This window comes from Panulirus ornatus, chromosome 25 (genome assembly GCF_036320965.1).
Source record: "Panulirus ornatus isolate Po-2019 chromosome 25, ASM3632096v1, whole genome shotgun sequence".
Classification (NCBI taxonomy): Eukaryota; Metazoa; Arthropoda; class Malacostraca; order Decapoda; family Palinuridae; genus Panulirus; species Panulirus ornatus.
This window is the reverse complement of record NC_092248.1, coordinates 24,246,913-24,261,976: the sequence shown is the minus strand read 5'-3', so window position 1 is coordinate 24,261,976 and position 15,064 is coordinate 24,246,913. Positions and strand designations below refer to the sequence as shown.

The following is a 15,064-nucleotide window of genomic DNA, read 5'->3' as shown; positions in this document are numbered from 1 at the left end:
TGCTTCCTAGGTAAAGTGTAGGAACTAAATATAGAGATAGAATGTTGGGCATTTGTGTATATGGCATCAATACTGCAGGTGGTGTTCGTCACATACATCTGTGGGATCAGTGAGATAAAAGCTGGTTTCCTCGAGATGGTCTTCTCTTACACGGGGTTGGTACTACTTGGTTGGGTAGGTTTTCAGATGAACATGTGTGAAACGGGAAAAAAAAACTATTGGAATATCTTGATTACTATCAGTGAGGACGGCTGTGCCCACACTGGCTGGGTTACATATGACCCATAGTGACCAGGAGATATGACCTCACAGGCTCACGTCTGACCCACCTCGCAGGACCGAGCGAAATACTAATGTATTTTATACAAATGCCGGAAACTTTAATCTTAAAAGCAATGGACTGATATCATTTCTCGAGAAAACCTAATATTACCGTAATATTACATTGATATCAGAGACCTAAGTAAACGCCACAGAAACATGTATTTTGTGATCCTGGGTCTGGTATTTTCTTATTAGATCGATTTCATAGATCACATGATAATGTTTCTCATTTTTGAACATGACTGTTCGAACACAGAAGATTACGTGTCGATGAATATCACTGAATACTTAACTGATGAATAAGACAATGAATATAGTTTTTGCCAACCCTTGTCAATTGCCCGCAAACCTTCGTCGAGGATAGACGGGATCTAGTGACGCGCTCGCCGACTCGATTTCAAACAGGTCTTCTTGTGTGCCGCTTAGTGAACCATTGAATCATAGTAAAATCCTTGATGATGAATCTAGCTTCTCGAGTTGCCTACACTAATTGCCACTGGGAGTTCACCAGGGACTTTCTCCTCAGAGATGAAGGTGAGTACACTACCTGTTTGTTCTGTGACGTATTTGATAGGCTTTCGGTAGGCGTTAGTAAAAACAGCAAGGCTTTGGAGAAACTAGAGGTTAGGATGACGTGGTGGGAAGAGGAAGCTAGGTTCATAGCGGCGAAAGCGGTTGCGATCCAGGAAACAGACACAGGTATATCATCTAGGGTAGATAGTTTAGATAATAGGATAGCAACCGTAGAGATGAAGCTGGAAGATACTTCCACCTTCCAACCTGCGAGGAAAACTTGTCGTCGCATTACCCAACAACCGAACGAACTCTCCACTCACAATAGGTTTAGTGTACTGGATGATGAAGGATGGTCGTAGCATCATCCCGGGTCGGCCAATCTATAGTCAGACATCAGGACCAGGAGTTCTGCGTTAAGGGTAGAAATAGGAAGGACTAGTGTTATGCTGGTGCTAAGATGGAACACGTCCTAGATAAGTTTGACGACATTGTCTCAAACAATCCCGAGGATGTGATTTTCTCGTTCAGTTGGGGACGAACGAGGCAGTTAATGGGAAGATCGGAAGAAATACTAGTAAGGTATAGGGAACTTATTAGCAACTTTAGGAGGCTTAAAATATCGGTATTGCTGCCAAAGTATGATGTTGATTCCAGTACCCTCAGTAGAATGTTGGGGATAAACAGAAGAATGGAAGCTCTCTGTAGGGAGGAGGATAGTGTGTTTAGTATAGACCTGTGGAACCATTTTCGTCATGATAGATCTCTGTACACTAGGGATTGTCTTCACTTAAATGGAATAGGGAAAGCCCGCCATGGCGGAGTACTGGATGAGAACATTAGGCTTTTTTCGATACAAATAGACTACTTAGGAGACTAAATCACTATAGAGATAACAAAGGAAATAGGAGAAGGGGGGAGGGTGAGGGAGTAGCTGTGGGGGCAGGTTGGGGCGGGGTGTGTATGTGGGGGGGGGGGGGATCTGAGTGTGTACGAGATCTGGGGAACAAGGTAGAGGATGGATGGGACCTTGGCGGTAGGGATCCTCGGCTAGTAGCGGTAACCTCACAGGCAGAGGAATTAGCAAGGAAAGATCAAGTAGGGTCAGTTGGGGACAGCTCTGGCAGTATACAAGTAGCGGGTTAGCACAGCTACAGGTCAACTCTCAGGTAATTTTTAAGAACGATTCTGGTAGGGTCCAGTGCGGGGAGGGTCAGAGTAAGGCAGCGAACCCAAAACAGATGGAGAACCGTCTCTCTCCCGCTGCTGCACACGACGCAGACATTAACAGTGATAATACAAACACACACACACATACCGACAGCACACACAAAAAAGAATCAGTCCAAAAGTCAACTCTAAGGAATATAAGTTTAATATGCACAAACGCCCGGAGCATTATTACGAAACGCGATGAACTTATATCCTATGATGAACTTATATCCTATGATGAACTTATATCCTATGATGAACTTACATCCTATGATGAACTTATATCCTATGATGAACTTATATCCTATGATGAACTTATATCCTATGATGAACTTATATCCTATGATGAACTTATATCCTATGATGAACTTATATCCTATGCAGTTACTGAAAAACCAAACATTATTGCAATCTCAGAAACGTGGGTGAACTCTGAGAATAAACACTTAATGGCCGAGTTAGCAATACCCGGATACAAACTATCAACGAAAGATCGCTTGTACAGGGTAGGTGGCGGAGTTATGATCTACGTTGATAACAATCTAAGTGCTATCAAGATAAGCAAAGTAGACACACACACACACACACACACACACACACACACACACACACTTACGACTCTTTATATTACATTACCGACAAGTTCAAAGGTAAACTACGTTTCGGTGTTATTTACAGACCTCCTAAGCAAAATACGACGATAAGATATTAAAGAATGAAATGAAAACTATAATAAACAGTAAAGATGTTATAACAGTAGGAGACTTCAACAGTCCAAACATAAACTGGAACACGTTAACAGGTGACCGAGAGGGAACGAGACTAACGGAACTGATTGAAGACGCTTTTCTAGAACAATTGACTACAAAACCAACTAGAGGTAAAAACATTCTTGATCTTGGCCTCGCCAGTGACACAATCAACTCTTGCGAAGTAGGCAATTAATGGTTTGTGTCTCCTGTATGTGTTGGAAAGGAATTTATAGTAACTAACCTTAAAAAAGCTTATTTAAGAATATAAGATCATGACGTATAACTTACGTTCTTATAACATGATCAAAACACGTCTTCAACTGATGACCTGTGCGAGGATGCTGGTCTGGATTCATGGCGTTGACAGTCCTGGTCCCGTAGTGTTCTCGGCAATTACGAGAGCTGTTCACTTATCATGGTCTCTAGTTCACTGGTGATGTTTAGCAAATTGTGCGCTCCTTGCTTGTCATAATGATACGTATTGTTTCTGTTTACCGCCGCGGCATACCAACTGATCGCTACGAACAAAACTCGCATAGGTTGGTAGCACTAGTTTAAGAGTTTTGGGGCCAGAAAATGTTGTATGAGTGAGGTAGGAACGACGCCAAGTGATGCGGTGATTCAGTGGCTCACGATGACGTGCAACCGACGTCATCGGTCACGCTACTGAATCACGGCTTGGGATTGGCCGCCGCCGGATGACAGAGCAGACCAAGTGAGGGTTGTGCTGGTGTGGACTGCGTGGCCAGTTGTCACCCAGCATCTGAACGTGTAATCTAAGCTTCTTGAACAAGTGTTGTCTGCCAGAGTTCCAGTCTTTTCTTAACCCTCGACAGTCATCGGCTGTTGTGTTGTTGTTCGACTATCTACAGAGAAGCAACTAGAGATACGACGAAGACGAAACGCATTGTACCTTCCGACCGTAGCGAAGACGATGACACTGGCGAAGAACTAGGCATATGGCTCTTAGTCTTATATATTTCCCACAGGTAATCTCTTTATGGACCAACTGGTCTCATCATCTGTCTGTCTCATGAATCACCAGGTCCTTCTTCCCTGACCACCGCTCTCATCTTCATCACCACCATTCCCTCCCTCCCTGGCCACCATACTCTCCCTCATCACCACCACAACTTCCTCCCTGGCAACCACACCCTCCCTCACCACCGCTACTCCTTCCCTCCATAGCCACAACTTACTAAACGGTGGTTGTCAATGTTCAGTGTTTCCAACCAATCGCCCTCCATTTTCCCTCTTTACACCCTCCATACTTCTGGTACAACATTCCAGCTCAACAACACAATATTGTCCTGGAAATACTTCGCCCCAGCAGCCACCAGTTTCTACACTGCCGAGGAAATTGATAAATTATGGGCACCTTTATGTGGGGAGTTAGCTGTGAGTCTGGCAACATCCCTGTCCATTCTACCAGCTGGGGACGGACTGACAGACAGACAGGAGCGTCTTACTATACTACAAACGATGCAAATCAGAGCTGCTGCCTTACGGTATTGAGGCCTACACCACAGGCCACCTGACGGGGTCACCATGGAAAAGAAAAAATTACCGGTCAGAATAATGTTTAATACTGTCCAGAAAATGTGGATGTTTTCCTCTTTTTATTAATAATGGCGACTGTTGGCTGGCCCAGAAAACAGGACTGCGTCAACATAACTTTTTGCTAATCATAGGGATGGGTCAGCCGTCAGGGATGGGTCAGCCGTCAGGGATGGGTCAGCCGTCAGGGATGGGTCAGCCGTCAGGGATGGGTCAACCGTCAGGGATGGGTCAACCGTCAGGGATGCGTCCGCCGTCAGGGATGGGTCAGCCGTCAGGGATGGGTCAACCGTTAGGGATGGGTCAGCCGTCAGGGATGGGTCAACCGTCAGCACTAGCACATGTCTGTCTTCATTTATACACATCATATTTACCAATGACTTGACAATGTCATTCATGTGTCATGATAAAATCAGATGTAGTTCTTTACACACAACGTAATTAGTTCCAAACCTCAGGTCTATAGTTTTTGCCGACAATGTATGAATAGATACATTCGAGCGAACAGCAGACGAAAGTATAGTAATGAGAGAATATCACACGAGACTGTTTCTGTCATTATAGATATTACGTGAATGAATCATCTTCCCGTCTTAGATCAGAGTACAGTACGTATGTCCATTTCGTTGTGATCTAAACATTACTATACGTGTGCCTTCATAACATGCATAACTCCCTCCGACAGCAAGGATTCGAACCTCTACTAATTGTGTGTTAGTTAGGTACGCCAATAACTAGGCTATGAAGTGGTTAGCGTACCCATCTACCATACAAGTGGTAGAGGTTCGAATCCTTGATATCGTGGGAGGGGGGGGGGCGGCACTGTGTGTGCTCCATGAAAGTGGGCAACCATCTCACCATATTCATACATGCGGGCTAAGACGTGGAAATATGACTTATGATCTGATCTTCCAGAATGGGTGCGCCGTTTTACGCACGCTTTGGTCAGTTCATGGGTCGGTTGCAGAACGCAGGCATCATAAGTTACTGGATCGACGAGGTGATAGCCGGGCAGGTGAGGGAGAAGAGGAAGGCATCACTGGAACCCGAGGCTCGTCCGAAGATCATACTCCAGGTAAACATGACCCTAGGCTGACCCAAGGGTCATACTTCAGGTGCACATGACCCCAGGCTGGATCCAGTGTCATACCCCAGGTAAACATGACCCTAGGCTGACCCGAAGGTCATACCCAAGGTAAACATGACCCTAAACTGACCCGAGGGTCATACCCCAGGTAAACATGACCCCAGGCTGGACCCAGCGTCATACCCCAGGCAAACATGACCCCAGGCTGGACCCAGCGTCATACCCCAGGTAAACATGACCCTAGGCTGACCCGAAGGTCATACCCCAAGTAAACATGACCCTAGGCTGACCCGAAGGTCATACCCCAGGTAAACATGACCCTAGGCTGACCCCAAGGTCATACCCCAGGTAAATATGACCCCAGGCTGGACCCAGCGTCATACCCCAGGTAAACATGACCCCAGGCTGGACCCAGCGTCATACCCCAGGTAAACATGACCTGGTGATGTGGGTCTCCCAGTCCTCTCGTGTATGTTGTACCAAATGTTCAGTTCAGAACATTTGCCTGAATACGTCATCATTCTCAGTACGTGTGGATACAGCAGAAGAATTGGATAAACTAACTCAAAAAGTGAAATATCTGACCCAAGAACACAGAACTTACATCCATCAGATCCGTCATTAACAATTAATGATACTGATTAGAATTACCTGGATGACTATAGAATCAGTCATGGATGGAAGAAACATATAATCTAAATAGCATTAAAGATCTATGAAGGTGCCCATCATGCTGAATGCAAACTTTTCTTCCTTGAAAACAGAGAAACATCCAAAATCGCAAAGGCAGCAGCAGCAGCAGCACTCTGACCATGTATTAATAAATTCAGATCAAAGTTCCAACTTTGTTACAAAGGTTACAGTACAGGGAGCAAGTGAGGCATTACAGGACGTTTGCCAAACTTTTGTAAAGTTCTTCAGGCGATACAGCGGGAGACATCTGGCACAAACTCTATCATGGACGTTTACTTAGTCGTACAACGCTCTTACTTTCTCTACTCAGTTTACGTGTCTTACTTTATTATGTTGATTGTTGGATTCTCTGAGTTTCTTCTGAGCTACTTTGTGAGACAAGAACGTTTTTATTTCACCGTCCGCCACCTTGAATTCGTTTTGAAAACAGACCTAAAGATATAAGCCAGTGCGTATATGTAAGCCAAGATGGTGAGAAAAATATCTATCATCAAGAAAACAGCTGACAAGGAACTCGGAGCCTAGTGCCCGTCTTGATAAAGCTCTGTAAACTTGCGTAGAGAAAATAAGACGTTTTTACGAAACATCAATATGAAACGTACGTATTTTGTTGAAAGCCAGAGAGCCATTACCCAGTCAATGGGTCCATCAATTAACAAAACGGTGACATGATTCAAAACAAAGAAGTTATGACAAAAACATTAGATTACTTTTTTTTCTTTTTGCATCTGTATTTACTACTGAAGACACAGCTCATGTCCAGATGGCAATTTCACTGATATGGGACGGAAGGTTCCAAATGAAATTAACACAAAAGCTGACAACATACCATCAGCAATAAACGTAAGGAAGATAAGCAAAACGGCAGACCCTAATAAGCATATCCGAGGACAATTAAAGAAGCGAAAAAATGAGGCAGTTAAACTCCTGGTTGCTCTTTTCAGTGAGTGGTTTTCTTCGAGAAGAGTTCCGGAACTAACGTAAGTTTGCTTAAGTAACAGCGATATTGAAAAGATACAATAAGCCGCTCCTCGGAAATCATCGTCTGGTTACGTTAACGTCTTTAATGAAGAAAAAAGAAATAGTACATAACCTGATTCGAGATAGAATTGTAAACCATTCAAAGGATCGCCATTTAGCAAAGAATTTTCAGCTTGATTTTTGACGAAATATATACAACAAATCTCCTTGATTTCCATTATGGTAAAATCAACGTGTATGAGAAAATAAATCAGTTGATGTTATATATCGAGATTTTTCATAATTTCTTTTTTTTAAGGTTCGGCATCAAAAGTTACTTGCTAGAATTAAGTCACATGTCATTGATGGGGTTGTACTTCTGTACATAGGATATTGGTTGACTGACCATAAACAAAGAGTTGTGATTAAAGGTATGTCTTTATATCGTTTCTTTCTGTACGTGTTTTTACTACTAACACAATAATCCATAAGTTTCTGTTCTCCTCCACCATCACAAACACATCTCGTTACGACCCAGTAGTCTGTTGCTGTTTGTATTAAGTAACAAGATGTATGCCACAAAGATTAGTTTTGGGACCAAGTCTCTTTCTCGCACATATTTATAATATCGTTGACTGAAATGTAATATATAAAAAAAAATCACTAATCATAAAAGCTGGGAAATCACACATGAACATGAACATCTACAACTTCAAATTGACATAGACAAACTGATGGACTGGCCTCAGAGGTGGCATTTTGATTCTAATATCCATAAATTTTACACATGTGTAGCAAAATCGAAAAGCAAACTACAATATGAATTCTGCTGAACTGCAAAAGCTAAATTAGGAAAAAGACTTGTGCATAATTATCTCTGGTGATCTAAAACCAAGTAAGCAGTGCAGTGAAGCAGTGAAAAGAGCCAACAAAATTCTTGGTTTCATAGGAAGAGCTTTCGAATTTAAGTCCAGGGAAATCATCCTTACTCTTTATATTATATTGGTTCGTCTTCATCTTGAATATTGTGCTTAGCTTTGGTCACCCAACCTTGAAGAAGACATAGACAGAATAGAGGGAGTACAGACAGCGTCAAGCCGTTAAGATGAACCCTAGGGAGAGATGCAAATCCAACGAGAACCGTTTAACGACTTGAATCTATGTAGTTTAGAAAAGAGAAAGTTAAGAGATGACCTACTACAAGTATTCACAATTATCAAAGACTTTGCTAGTTTCCTTCTATCAAGCTGCTTGATTCGTCAGATTTCCCGCTTAGTAAGACAGAAACATGTTGGCAAACCTTTTACCTCGAATGAGGTGAAGCACATTTTCTTTAACATGATTGTTAATATAAAAGATTATTTGCCAGTTAGAGTAGTTGAAGGTAAACTTGACAGATATTTCGCTTCAAGTCACCGACTTACCTTATTTGTACCTTCTTAGTCACAGTTTGTAGGTTGCTCTTTGAGTTATCTGTATGCCTTCCAACTTTTGCCACACTAATCTGTGCGTTTTTAATGTCTTCCACTATCACAAACAACCTCGAAAGGACCAAGCGGTGTGTAGCAGTTTGAAACCCTTTGTATCATCTGTATTGATCCTTTCCACATATTGGTATTGATATTTTTCTACCTGTTCACCTGCTATCAAATGTCCTTTCTTGAGATCCAAGAACACTGAAATGCATTTTGTTCGCCTGCCTGTGTTATACATTCTTTTATTGGGTATATATTCACATCCAAACAATAACATCACTTCTTTCACCCCTCTACCAGAACTGCTGATATATTTTTCTTTATTTCTGTTATAATTCCAACGACTTTTTAGCCATCCTCTGCATTTCATAGCTTTCAAACATCACTGTTGAAGATACTGATACGTTCTATAAGAGATTTATTAACGAATGGTCTGGGATGCTTTAACATGAATCAAATAGGATTTATCTTAAACTCCTCGTCACAAATGTTCTTACTACTTGTACGTAATGCCTGAGGAATGTTGACTGGAGAGATGATTATAACAATATTTTCCTTGGGATAACTTTTCCCCCTAACGTTTAGAGATGTTCTGTGTGTCTGGCCAACAAGTACAAATTTACAAGAACCCTTCTCCCCGTGCTTAACAATTTTGAACCTTCAATGAAATTTATTGTGGAAGTAGAGAATATTGTACGTTACCATTTTCAGATTGATCCTTAGGGTCAGTAAAATGTTTAGGTTCAGCATTTACAGAAAACACATCAAGTTTGTTCATATTTTAATTTTTACTCGGCACAAAATGAATTAAACAGTCATCATTCCAATCGAGTTTCCATAGGGCATTATGTATGGGAGTCCCAAAATCTATGGATAAAGAATTTAATAAAAAATATGCCAGTTGATCCAAGCTAAAATATCCTAGATATTTCTTTGATAGATTTCTTAATTTGACAAAGAAATCATTTCATAGAGATAACCCGAAACCTTTTTTGATACCAGTTTTACTTAAGTTTCCTACGTACTCAGAGTCTTTGTGAATGTATCCCTCAGCAATAATAATACTATTAAGAAAATTTCAATCTAAGACACGGCAGAGAACTGCGAGCTGTGTTCACAAAATACCTTGTAAAAACTGTGATATGTTTGAGATTGTGCTGACTGATAAGGATCTTTCTGGTGCACTTAAGCAACAATATATTGTGTAAGTACAGGAGTATATTTCAATGTTTTGTTAATTTGTGTTAAAAATCATGACCATTGTTTTGAATAGATACGTGCACCTTCAATTTTAGCTTGTAACTCCTTCATCAAGAGATATGTTATTGAAGCTTCCCTTATGAAAAGCAAAAAGAATTATAATATGAATATTAGAGAAGGTCTATACACACTGGATGGCTCTATTGTAAGGAAATTCTGAAAACAGTTTCCCATCTTTTCCACGCAATATGTTTGTAATAGACACGGTGACACAGGCGAAAACCATAAACGACAAAAACATTTGTACTCACTATCTTAGCTTCGCCTCTTTTATATTGACTTATGATGACTGTTTCATTTTCCTATCTCCTCTGAAAATGTAATTTAAACGAAAGTTAAATCGGGACTAAGCGTGTTTCATTTTTCCACGTGGTTTTCAGCATATATAATCATATCAACCTTCAACAGCCAGGATCGAACGGGGACACCTGCGTGACGAGTGGGAGCGCTACTGCTAGGCTATGATCGTCACTAATAGGGATATGACTATTTGAATACTATGTAGTTGAATACCCTTCGTCTCGCGTTGGTGAGCAACAGGTGTCTACACCGGTCATTTCCCATCAGGCTCACACAACCAGCAGATAGCGATTTACCGAGCCAACTGTACAACAAGGAGGTATATGAATACGAACAAAGTGCATATGAACGGTCACTTTTACAGACCATGGCCTCCAACAGCCAGGATCATAGGCTCGCAGTAGCGCCCCCGCCTGCCACACAAAGGTCCCAGGTTCGATCCTGGCTGTTAGCGGGCCATCAAAGAACTGTATGGCGGTGGTCATGTTTGTTTACATATTCATGACAGGTACTTTCTGTCTAATGTGACTAGCTTCTAATATCTATAGTCTCCTACGATATCTAGTCATGATTCTGGTTTTATTCACTATGGTCTCCCTCATTACTCTCGTTCCATGCTTTTGTTATTGTTGTTGTCTGATTCCAACTTCTTGTGAATGTGCGAGGGGCGGCGGCTCATGGTGCAGGTTTTACGTCCAATTTAGCTTATGTGAAGCTGACGGTCTTTAATTTTGCAACGGTATATATATATATATATATATATATATATATATATATATATATATATATATATATATATATATATATATACTGTTGGAAAATTAATGTGAGAAATACTTAGAAAAGCAAATGGATTTGTATGTAATATTTATGGATCTGGAGAAGGCATATGATAGAGTTGATAGAGATGCTCTGTGGAAGGTACTAAGAATATATGGTGTGGAAGTAAGTTGTTAGACACAGTGAAAAGTTTTTATCGAGGATGTAAGGCATGTGTACGTGTAGGAAGAGAGGAAAGTGATTGGTTCTCAGTGAATGTAGGTTTGCGGCAGGGGTGTGTGATGTCTCCATGGTTGTTTAATTTGTTTATGGATGGGGTTGTTACGGAGGTGAATGCAAGAGTTTTCGAAAGAGAGGCAAGTATGCAGTCTGTTGGGGATGAGAGAGCTTGGGAAGTGAGTCAGTTGTTGTTCGTTGATGATACATCGCTGGTGGCTGATTCATGTGAGAAACTGCAGAAGCTGGTGACTGAGTTTGGTAAAGTGTGTGAAAGAAGAAAGTTAAGAGTAAATGTGAATAAGAGCAAGGTTATTAGGTACAGTAGAGTTGAGGGTCAAGTCAATTGGGAGGTAAGTTTGAATGGAGAAAAAACTGGAGGAAGTAAAGTGTTTTAGATATCTGGGAGTGGATCTGGCAGCGGATGGAACCATGGAAGCGGAAGTGAATCATAGGGTGGGGGAGGGGGCGAAAATCCTGGGAGCCTTGAAGAATGTGTGGAAGTCGAGAACATTATCTCGGAAAGCAAAAATGGGTATGTTTGAAGGAATAGTGGTTCCAACAATGTTGTATGGTTGCGAGGCGTGGGCTATGGATAGAGTTGTGCGCAGGAGGATGGATGTGCTGGAAATGAGATGTTTGAGGATAATGTGTGGTGTGAGGTAGTTTGATCGAGTAAGTAATGTAATGGTAAGAGAATTGTGTGGAAATAAAAAGAGCGTGGTTGAGAGAGCAGAAGAGGGTGTTTTGAAGTGGTTTGGGAAAATGGAGAGAATGAGTGAGGAAAGATTGACCAAGAGGATATATGTGTCGGAGGTGGAGGGAACGAGAAGTGTGAGACCAAATTGGAGGTGGAAAGATGGAGTGAAAAAGATTTTGAGTGATCGGGGCCTGAACATGCAGGAGGGTGAAAGGCGGGCAAGGAATAGAGTGAATTGGATCGATGTGGTATACCGGGGTTGACGTGCTGTCAGTGGATTGAATCAGGGCATGTGAAGCGTCTGGGGTAAACCATGGAAAGTTGTGTGGGGCCTGGATGTGGAAAGGGAGCTGTTGTTTCGGGCATTTGCATGACAGCTAGAGACTGAGTGTGAACGAATGGGGCCTTTGTTGTCTTTTCCTAGCGCTACATCGCACACATGAGGGGGAAGGGGGATGGTGTGGCGAGGTGGCGATGGGAATGAATAAAGGTAGACTGTGAATTGTGTGAATTGTATGTGTCTGTGTGTGTATATATATGTGTACATTGAGATGTATAGGTATGTATATTTGCGTGTGTGGACGTGTATGTATATACATGTGTATGGGGGTGGATTGGGCCATTTCTTTCAGTTAAGTTATCATCATTTCAATCTATGTTCCTTAGGGCATTAGGTATTTGCAGTCCAGAGTTTCTTGATGAGTTTGAGAAGATAAATTCTATTGGATCTAAGTTAAAGTACCCTAGATCTTTCATTGATAAATCCCTTAAGTTAGCAAAGAAATCATTTTATAGAGTTAAACCCAAACCTCCCATTGACACCAAGAATCTTTTAGTTCTCCTTTTTGATAATAATTTCACTTTCCTTCCCATTTTGCTTAAATCCTTTAATGTAAATGTTGCCTTTAGCAACAATAATAATATAAAGAATATCTTAATCAGGAATTCACCAGAAAATTCTCTTGGTTGCATCTATAAAGTGCCTTGTGGAAATTATGATAAATTTTATGTTGGTCAGACTGGTAAGGATCTTCTGTTAGACTTAAGCAACATGAATATAGTATAAGAACGGGACAAGAATCAAATGCCTTGTTTAGTCACGTTTATACCTATGATCATTGTATTGACTGGAATAATGCCATCTCAGTTATTAACTCCAATTCTATTACCAAGAGAAATATCATTGAATCTTCTATTATTAAATACAAAAAGAATTATAATCTTGATATTAGTGATGGTCTATACAAATTAGATAACTTTAGTGTTGATAAAATTTGTAAGATAGTAAGTTTTTGAACGCTCGTTGTATGTTTTGGACAATCACATGTTTACCAAATGGTGTCCTAGCTTCGTCTCTTCGATGTATATCAACTGACTTATATTTTTCTCTTGTGTCTCCCCTGATTATGTGACTATTACACGAAAGTGCACATGGGAACTTCTCGTGTTTTCTTTTTCCCCGTGGACTCATAGGAATATCTTGATCACGCACAAAATTGTGATCCTATCCTATATATATATATATATATATATATATATATATATATATATATATATATATATATATATATATATATATATATATGATGCATATGCTCGTATATTTATCATCCTTCGTCTCTCATGTGTAGGAGGATAGCAGTCAGGTGGTGCTGGGGTTGGAGCACCTGCAGGGAGCCTTCTATCTGTTGCTTTTGGGCTCCGGCCTCGCCTTCCTCACCCTGTTTGGGGAGAACCTCGCCCGCTCCTGTCCTTCAGTAAGGCACTTCGAGGCTTCACGTCAAGCCGGAGGAATGATGTGGTCGTTTAAGAACAGATTCCTGTGATGATTTCAAACATTTGGTGTCAGTTCTCAGCAGAAGCAAAACTTTTCGCGTCAGGATCTGTAAGCAGCAAGATATATAAAACCTGTGATAAGAAACTAAACAAAACCAAATTCATGAAAATAAATGATGGAAAAGTAAGTGGTCCTCTCATACATTGTGAGCGTTGTTCAACATTTTCGAATGATATCGTTTTCCATGTTTTTTCTTTTCGTTTGAGCCTAATGTTTATATTTTCTATCATTCAACAATGTAGTTGTGTTCTCTATGGAAAATGATAACTAGGGATGGATAAAAGTTTTATGAAAAATAAAGACAAAATTATAAACTGTCAAATCACCAGTCTGATTTTCGTATAACTTTTGCGAAATAGCAAATATGAAAATGGCTCTGTAAATGTAAAATTAATAAATGTGGAATTAAAGTCGACGATGTCATAGATTTTCTCCATAAAAGAACGACCCCGTTTCTAATATATTGTTTTTTGTATGTTGCAACTTCATTTCGTTTCCATTTCAAAACCAAATCATATGTTCATTATCATATCATTGTGCTTTTATATCTAAGATATATCATGTGAAACAGATATAAGAGGGATGTTATGCACACCAGCAAAGAAGTTACGTACACCAACATGAAAATTACGTACACCAGCATGAAAATAAGTGACAACGGAAATGGATCTTATAATCTTGTATACAATACACTAGTTTGAAAACACACATTTATGCAAATTAGAACATTCCTTCTTAATAACTAGATTAGTATGAGCCAACATTATACACTCAACATCAGGATTTTGTTTTATGATAAATACAAGTGACCAGTTACCAGATAAGCTTATTGTGGATTCCATGAGACAAACTATGTACCAGTGAGTCTTCATAGTAATGTTAAGTTACAAGAAGAATACTAAAAATCCAGCCAAGACCTATGAGGAATCAGGAGCAATTATGTACTTCATCTACCATACGTTACCTGGAACAACAGACAGTTATGAAGTATGGAAGATGTCAGACATCATCAACGGTTGTGAAGTATGGAAGATGTCAGACATCATCAACGGTTGTGAAGTGTGGAAGATGTCAGACATCATCAACGGTTGTGAAGTATGGAAGATGTCAGACATCATCAACGGTTGTGAAGTGTGGAAGATGTCAGACATCATCAACGGTTATGAAGTATGGAAGATGTCAGACATCATCAACGGTTGTCAAGTATGGAAGATGTCAGACTTCATCAACGGTTGTGACGTGTAGTAGATGTCAGACATCATAGGCCGATTTATTGAGACCTTACTTGAGGCTGGCACACATCAACCTAGTTGCCAAACTGACAAACTCATGAAACTCATTATCATTTTCTATACTCGTTTCCCGTTTCCTGCATTCGTTCACAGCCACTACTTAGTT

General features: G+C 40.5%; 1 protein-coding gene across 1 annotated transcript in view; it reads left to right on the top strand.

Moving 5' to 3' along the window:
• LOC139757341 (ionotropic receptor 21a-like) overlaps positions 1-14,058 on the top strand; it is a 73,759-nt gene extending 59,701 nt beyond the window's left edge. The window contains exons 11-12 of the mRNA XM_071677765.1: positions 5,274-5,409; positions 13,461-14,058. Of these exons, the coding sequence (XP_071533866.1) occupies positions 5,274-5,409; positions 13,461-13,655 (331 nt within the window). The 3' untranslated portion in view covers positions 13,656-14,058. The remainder of the gene's footprint in view (positions 1-5,273; positions 5,410-13,460) is intronic.
• Positions 14,059-15,064: the final 1,006 nt, after the last annotated feature.